At 39.8% G+C, this 8,779-nt stretch overlaps 2 protein-coding genes across 2 annotated transcripts; one reads left to right on the forward strand and one right to left on the reverse strand.

The window, feature by feature from the left end:
* Positions 1-625: 625 nt before the first annotated feature.
* On the reverse strand, positions 626-4,748 carry fam32a (family with sequence similarity 32 member A). The gene is made up of 4 exons (XM_036522747.1): positions 4,546-4,748; positions 4,076-4,211; positions 896-949; positions 626-722 (listed from the first exon to the last, which is right to left on the reverse strand). The coding sequence occupies exons 1-4, from the start codon at positions 4,671-4,673 to the stop codon at positions 654-656; spliced, it is 387 nt and encodes a 128-aa protein (XP_036378640.1). The 5' UTR covers positions 4,674-4,748; the 3' UTR covers positions 626-653.
* Positions 4,749-4,982: 234 nt separating this feature from the next.
* mrpl54 (mitochondrial ribosomal protein L54) lies at positions 4,983-8,285 on the forward strand. Its single transcript, XM_036522746.1, has 3 exons — positions 4,983-5,169; positions 7,330-7,486; positions 7,678-8,285. Exons 1-3 carry the CDS (start codon positions 5,043-5,045, stop codon positions 7,808-7,810), a joined length of 417 nt encoding a protein of 138 aa, XP_036378639.1. The 5' UTR covers positions 4,983-5,042; the 3' UTR covers positions 7,811-8,285.
* The last annotated feature ends 494 nt before the right edge of the window (positions 8,286-8,779 follow it).

Here is an 8,779-nt window from a genome sequence, read left to right on the forward strand (position 1 = left end):
CAGTGTTTTCAAATTAGTATAAGCAGGAAGATGAAGATGAAAGATGAAAACAAGAATAAATAGTACTAGGATAGTTAGTCTGTGATTTAATCAACAACTGGCTCTAGAATGCAAAAGACACATCTTGATAGTTTTACATGCTTCACAGTATTTCATACATATAAAAATATGGCCTAAATATGAGGTGGAGTTGCTGTAATTTATCAATTGGTCTTTACTGTACATGCTATTGCTGTACTTGTGACTGTTGTAATGTTACAATATGAATAAAGCAACAGATCTGTTGTGGGGGATCATCTTTTCAACTATGCAATATGACATTCATAGAAAATATGTATTATATTTTGTCAAAATTGTATATTATAAATTGGCACAGCACTTCCTCAAGAGTTTTCAAATACATAGTGTATTTAAATGCAGATCACAAAGGCAGACAATCAAAAATGCAATCCTGAATACCTAATACAACGGTTTCCAGCAGTAAAAATATTAAATACCAAAGCACCTATAAAAGAAGACCAAAAAACTTTATTGAACAAAACAAAAATTACATTATTCAGTTCTCCCCAAAAACATGCTACAGTAACAGGTTCGAGAGAAAATGTAAAGTTGTAAAATAAAAAAAAAAATGCAAGACTGACAATTTTTCCTTTTTATTTGGTCCAGCTGACTTTTGGAATATCATAATGTTCTGTCAGGGTGTCCAAGTGGCGGTTGAAATCCTAGAGTGAGACAAAGATAATCAGAAGTCATACTTCATATAAATAAATAAAAAAACCCAGCAGGATATGCATTTGAAGATTTGTGATAGCCCCTAAAATAATGGTTATTTAAATTTCTTAAGACTGAAATTGAACAAACAATTAACTTCCTGTATTTTCTTTCAGCTTCTTACCTCAACTCTTCGCTTGTGAGTTTTTGAAGCTTTGTTCAAAATCCGTTCCATTTGCTGCAGAATTGGGTGAGAAAGAATTTGACAGGTCATTAATGAACTTGAAAAACCATTAAATCATCATTAACTGTAACAATTTTACATAACCTGAACTGTGGAAATTGAAAGTAAAAGGAATTCAACAAAACAGCAGCAGTACATCCACACCAACAGCAGATGTTGCTGAGCTAGAGAGAAAGCGATAAGCCGTGCATCGTCACACACCGGAAGATGGAGAAGAAATGCTGGAGTTCCTTGTTCTGAATCTTACATACACACTCACACCATTTTTATAGACTACAAAAAACTGCGTTACTCGTGAACACAAGCTCCCTTTCATAGAGACTGATGTCTTGGCGATGTGGTAGTGGAGGTTCTTCCTCTATGATGTAAGAGTGTGTTGGGTTCTCACCACTTAGCCAACTAGTCCAGGAACTTGTACCTACACTCGAACTACTGCAACTACTTATTGGTCTGCCTCCCTGTCTGTGCCATCACTTCAATTAAACTCTCTCAGAATGATGGTGCTTGGCTTCCACAACTACACCATATATCCTGCCACTGCATGTCTCTATCAACATCAAGAAGCTGGTGCTAGTTTACTGAGCAGTCAAGGTGCTTAACATGTCGCTGTGACGGAGTGCCGTCACTACAGTTGAGTATGCGCTCTGACTGCCATATCAACAAGCCAGGCTCTTTGGTGTCGTGGTCAAAATTGCATGTTTGGTACCCCGTTGACCCGGGTTCGAGGCCGGGTGGGGTGACTGCTCTTGTCCTTCGCTACAAATGGTGTCAGCAGTGGGATGGCTTGCCACGAGGCCATCGGAGGCGTGGCCTGGTGTGTGAGCCGTATGAGGGACCACCAGGTTCAGTTGACCCCGGTGTGTGAGGGACCCCAGAGATGGGTGAAGCACTGGTGAGTGGGGCACCCTGGGATGGGGGAAGTACGGCAAGAGAATGCGTGAGAGACGCCATGGTGCGTGAAGCGCATGGGCGTGCTTCCCGAAGGGGAGGGCAGTGTGACAGAGTGCCGTCACTACGGTTGAGTATGCGCTCTGACTGCCATACCAACGAGCCAGGCTCTTTGGCGTCACGGTCAAAGTCGCATGTTTGGTACCCCATAGACCCAGGTTCAAGGCTGGGCGGGGCGACTGCTCTCGCCCTTCGCTACAGTTGCACAAAGCTGGCCATTCATATTTTAAAGCCACTGGTGTGTTGTTAAAAGATGCAAAATTAAATCTTCACCTTCTTCTTCAATAATCAACTTTTCTTAGGCACTCATCAATGCCTATTTTGAGGGTAACAAAATGCTTATTGTCTGAATTAAAGGACACTTCCTACATCAAGGGGGCGCACAATCGACTCAGCTCCCTACCTTATTAACTTACTTGGAAGGTTAATGGAAACTATCTGGCGAGTATGAGTCATAAATATTGAGCATATTAAGCACTTGGCACATGCTGTTTGACCTGTCCTATCCACAAGTATAATGATGCATTTGTTATGATGCTAATGGTCTAATAATACAGAGTAATATGGAGTAGTAGAGTGCCACTGTGTGTGCTTACAAAGTAAATACAACATAACCAAATGTTCATCAGGGAGGGAGGCATCAGATTTGTGGTTACCGAATTCAGTCAACTCTCAGACGACACTGTGACTAAACCAGAACTATTCAGAATTCATTAGTTTATGATCAGTTAACATGACATCTTTATCAGCTAGCTTCTTATTTGCAGCTTTTTATCAGGCCATTTGGTAGAACTGAAATTTACTTCTGATTTGCAGCTTCCTATTCAGATTGCTTCTTCTGTGACAAACCAATCAAAATGGGCTGGTGAAAAAACATTTTTGTTGAAACTTTCACAAAATTAGCAATAATTAACTGCCAATATAAAACTGACCGAAATGAAACCATCTATACTGATATGCGATATACACACAAATTGTCTTGTGGATGTATTCACACAGATAAGGTCTGTGCAGATGCCAACTTGACAATCATGACATTCTTAAGTTAAGGGAGCAATTTCAATGCCTTTAAGTGGCTACCTCATGTTGGATCAGCTGTTCATCAACCCCAACTGTAGGATTTATAAGGCCCAAAATGATTTTACCTGTCTAAATGGGAAGAGAGGTTGGCATATATGCCTATTTCTCAATGTGTTTAAAGGGTTACTTCATTTCAGACCATTCATTTACCAACTCCCATTTGATGACTTCTATATTATCTATCAGGAGAAGCTGTTTTGCCTTGGTAAAATTGATTTTACCCATCTGCATTGGAAAATTTAGCTATTTACAGTCACACAGCCATTTTCATTGTATCTAAAAGGTTAATTTATCTCAGACCACTCATTTATCCACTCCCACTGGAAGACATCTATAATGTTATCTACCAGGAAAAGTTGTGTTCTGCCTGGGCCAAAATGATTTAGCTGTTTCAATGGAAAGGGAAATTACTTTCTAGTCTCTAAGGTAAATGGCTGTTGCAAGCAACTTTCCGGGGGGCAGCATGGTCATATACAGTACATCTCAACTGCACTCTCAGCAGCAGTACGTTACATACGTATTAAAAATATATCTTGCACTCTGACAGTTTTCCCACACTTCAGACTTGACTGCAACACATAAAATCCAGACTCCATTGAAGTGGTAAGATTAAACATTATACTAAATTTGTGAGTAACTGCTGAGTAAGTTTGTTCAGTTTGTGTGAGGTCATGTCACCCAAACTGAGCAGTGCTCCACAGCTTCATGCTGATATCAGTTATTTGAATGTTTGGCCTAATTTTGCAATATATGTGTTTAACTTGCCATTACACAAACGAAGTGAAGCCCCCCGTAGATAATACAGCTGTCCCGAAGAGTGAGTTGATAAACAGCTCGCCCTACATGGACGAATTTAAATTGCTTCCTTGACCTCAAAAGGCCCAGTAAGACACTGCGAATACGAAGCCAGCTGCAGCCTCGTCGCACATGTGATCATGTTTTCTTTCTGCACCATACACACGAGTCAGATTTATTTAACACAGCCCGAGAAAGTAACACAAGTGTGATTCAAAATTAGCGCGGATAGAGTTTTGACGTCACGTTCAATGCTTTCAGGTTTATTTTACAGTTAAAACAAAACAACGCAGTTACCCTTTTTTCCTGCATTTTATCAAACGCCAGTTGAGCTGGAGTCCTTTTGTCGACGTAACTTTTTTTAGGCTCTTCGTTCTCGGTCGTCATTATTTGCTGCTCCAGATGCTTTCTTTCTTTGTCCTTCTTCTTCTTCCTAAACACATGAAAATAAAACAACAGAATAGTAACATGGCAATCTGCGTCGAATCAAGAGGGCAATCTGATACGAAACTGAACTGAACTATCTAATTCGATGCCAAATTTCAAACGTTAACTTGTTAAGTAGGCTGCGTCAAGAAGAGTTATAAAGCAAAGTAAAGCGGAGTAACGTTAGCTATCAAGTGTTTGGTATCAGTAAAATAGATAGGTCTAATGAGCTAGACAATCTAGAAAATTCCAAGCGAGCATGTCACTTCTACAATGTGTCAATTCTCAATTTTAAGACCACAATCAATTAATGGACGAAAGAGTAAGTAAGCAAATCTTACTTTTTCCCGGACGAAATATCCCCAACTCCTTTCAGTTTTAAGGCTCCTTTCTGGACATTCTTATATTCCGCCATGTTTTCCTCCACCATATAGTTGTTTTCGGGCCCTGGAATGATTTGCGTTTTCATTGGTTCGCACTTCGCGATTCACAAGTATTCATTGGTCTCTACAATGATGAGGCGGGACTTACAGAGAGTATGTAATGGGAAGATTCTGGGCCTAGACTAGAGTAGCAATTTTTGCGTACGCAAAATACGAGGAGCTACTGGAAGAGATTGCCCATAAGTCCGGATCTAGGACCAGCTTTGCAGCTCAGTCTATAATAGTTAAGGCTGCAATTGTGATTGGAGAATCTGGTCCTAGATCAGCAGGCACGGGCAACTTCTGCTTGGTGCGGCGGAAGACGTTGCTTAGAGTAACTGACACATGACCGGACGTTGAGTAAAATGGAAGCGACCCATGCTTAGTGGACTGAAGTGTTGTGGGATCTCAGAAAGATGGCAGTGTACGCTGTACTTAATACATTAAAGACATTGAGATTGATTTCGACAAATACTTGCACGGAGCATTATGTAAACAACGTTATTTACAGAATCCAGACGTGCGGATATGCCAAGAAAGCCAGTAAGTGTATTTTAAAACCCTCTCTCTTCAGCTTGCTCCTCAGTTCGCTCAGTCAACCATCTGATAAATTCACATGTGACCTTCATGTTTTTAGTTAGTTAACTAGCTACCTAGCATCTTATAGACTGGATCAGTGTTATAAATAGGTTAAATAGGCGATTCGAAATGCTCGTTGTTTGAAGAAAACCTATCCAAATGCATTATTTGTTATTGACAAACATCGGATAGATAAATTTAATATTCTCTATGCAGCCAGTCAGCAACTGTGGTCTTCAAGAAGACTTGAACTAGTGAGCAAGTGTTTTTTGTTGTTGTTGCTGTTTTTTTTTTACATAAAGGTAGTTGGCTTTACTGTTAATTTGGCTTTAAGATCCTGGTATCCTGAAATACTAATTGTTTCCTGCTTCGTATGAAAAGCGATGAAGCAAAGGCAAGGGATAGTAGCAGCTTGGTAAAGAGCACTGGTTTTGCACTTGCTAAAGTGGTATTGTTATCTACTCCAGTTCTGTAGAACGAGTATATTTTAATAAACGTCTCTCTAAACTGGTAGCTCACATGAAATAAAGGCATAGAAACAAATGGCAGGATTTACGCTCGAAAGAATTCAAGTAATTGAATTTAAATTTCATACCTGGCATCTCCTACCATAACATCTAGCACTTATAATATTTTTGAAAAAAATAATAAGTAAGTTGTGCAGTTCTCCTAAGTGCTTGGATGCCAGTAGACATAACCAAAAAAGAATGATGTCATTTTCTGCCAGGAAAAAAGTAACCTCTGTGAGCCTTATGGGAGGGAGATCGTGGAAAAAAATAGCATATAAACCTAATGCAACCAGGAAGGCATGAGGCAGGGCACTGGACAAGTTTGCAACAGTGACTGTGTTACCTTGTAGTTTACAAATATGGAGACACCTGTGCCATTTCAGACTAAACGGCATTAGCAAATTCATGTTTATTTGTTATTTCATTTGTAATTTTAAGAATACACCAGCAACAAGAATCAAAATGTCTTAGATGGATGTGATTGTTTTAAGTGGTGAACTGGTTTTGAGTTAGGATTTCCAGCTTCCTGTTGTTGAGCAGATAAGTTACATTGTGAAAGGTAACCAAAGAAATTGCAGAACAGAATATGTGACCTTAAATACTAGGATCTGAGACAGAGATATACATGGAGTTAGAAGTGGAGACTGGGTCAAATATTTTAAGAGGCCTATAGCTGTGCATCCTTACCTTAATTAGTTTGAAACAAGATGGAAGTTATGGGGTCTCTTATACTTCAGTATCACCTTAGTCATCAATGTGAAATGAAATTACCTTGGAAAAAGGTAAATTAAATAAGTCTTCATTTTTCTATATATTAACACTGGGGGATTTTATTTTGAAGTTTTTTCCTTGATTCCTCTGTTAATATTACATGTTAATGCATTTCCTGAGTTTCAGAAAGGAATGGCAAAAGCTGTGAATTGCAAAATACTAAAAGTGGTACAACAGTTGTCATGTGTTTATTACTGAGTGCTTGAAGTAGAAAATCTTTTTTGTGAGAAATACCACTGTGTGGGAGGATCACGGTCATGGTGTTTACAGAGATGGAGCCTAAGTTCCTGCCAGAACTTCCTGTGTGATGTCAAGTGCAACCTTTTCAGTCAGCTTGGTTTGGTGCCTTAATTTATATGCACATTTTCAGACCCACCCACATTAGCATGTTCCTGTTGTCTGAGGCACAGTTCCCACAGCATTTTGCTCTATCTGGATTGCCCATCTTAAATTGTGTTTCTCAGTCAACCATTTCAGGTTAAACTACTCTAGTACGAGATCCAGAGATAAGGTTGGTTCCAGTTCTTCTCTGTTAGTAACAGCTTGTCCAAATCGTAGCAGGAAAAAATATTCATATTAAATTCATTCCAATTTGATTTTGATACCATTCAGTAAAGAGACCTGTGGAATGCCAATTTTAGTAGTAGTCCATGAAAACTGATAACCATCCTAGACAATAAAAGAATGGTTGCTTTGTTGTATGCATGAATATGATATGCATAAATATTGAAATTTTATTTTAGGTTTGTATTCTTGCCAGTAATTATTGAACACTTACCGATACATTTTTACTGTAGATACATTTTTTGGTTGGATATGTCTCACCATATGTTTCTTTTCCCAGCTGGAAAAGGAAAAGGGAAAGGCATGGCGAAAGATACTCTGAAGGGCCCAGAAGTGTGTAAGGACCCAGTGATGTTAACAACTCATGCCATGGGGGTGAACATCTTCAAACAAGGGCAGGACCCCCCACTGAGGCCCCGTGAGGAGTACCCGGAGTGGTGAGTGCTCTAAAACTGATTACAGGGGAACGTGGTTATCACTTATAATTCAGTACCTTTTTTGGGTTGGGTGGGGTTGTTCTCTAGTGGTATGTGACATCCAGTCCTTCGACAATTAAATGTGATTGTCTAAAATGGCGTTTCACTCTCTTGACGTAAGTATTCAAACCTAGTTATCCTGTCCCTTCCAGGTTGTTCCAGTTGAACCTGGGGCCTCGCAAGAAACTGAATGAGCTGGACCCAGAGAGTTATGAATACTGGAAGCTGCGGAGAAAGGAGCATATTTGGCGCTTCAACCGATTACACAAGGGCAAAAAATTTTAGAAGACAGGGCTGCACCAGCCATCTCTGTTTTCAGCCCCAAAGGCATGCACTCTCTGGATGTTGACATGTGGCGTTACTGGATATGGACATGGCAGCTGTCCTTGCTGACACCTCACACCTGGGAAACCTCTCCAGCTTACATCATTTAGGTCACCAGATATGACTTTACTAGTTCTGACATTTTACTTTTCATTTAAAAATGTGATGTCAGGGTTGTCTCTCCTCAGCAGCCTCAGGCTGCTTGTCATTTCTGCAGGAGGGACAGGTTTGCCAGCAGTGAGAAACAGGTTATCCTGTACAGGAAGTCTACTAATGGCACGATGAAGCTTGAAATATAACCAGGAACATCTCCAAGAGGGTCCACTTCAAGGCAATGTTGATGGTTTCCTGTCTGAAATGAAAATGGTATGCAGCGAGAATGTATTGTAAGAATGTTATTGTTTTAGAATACCGTCATTTGAGTAAAGTCAGTGGAGAGAAGCGTGAATGCTGGTTGTAATAAATGCCTTTATAATAATCGTACAATTTTGAGTTGTGAAAGTGAGAATTGACCACAGGAATGGGAACTGTCCAGGAACATTTGACTTATTGCATACATCTCAATGTGTTTTCTTGCACCAAAACATGATAAATTGTTTTTGTCTAAAAGTGATAACATACAGAAACATTCAGAACCGCACAGAACATGCTTAATTTACAGTGTAGATTTGTAATTACATTTTGATGGTACAACACTCATCAGCACTAGGACTATACACCCCTTTATCCCTTTGAGTGCATCTCTCTACAACAATTGCAGCGATTGTTAAAACTGGTGAGGGCTCTCGTGGATCGGGCAAATATTTTCCCTGACGCTGTCAGTGTTGCAGTTTTGCTATAGGCTCAGGGAAGGTGAAAGAAAACTACAGTTGTCACGGGGGAAAATAGTTACGCGGCCATGCAACTGCAAAGAATGAGAAAGAGGAACCG

Source organism: Megalops cyprinoides, chromosome 2 (assembly GCF_013368585.1).
Source record: "Megalops cyprinoides isolate fMegCyp1 chromosome 2, fMegCyp1.pri, whole genome shotgun sequence".
In the NCBI taxonomy this organism is placed as follows: Eukaryota; Metazoa; Chordata; class Actinopteri; order Elopiformes; family Megalopidae; genus Megalops; species Megalops cyprinoides.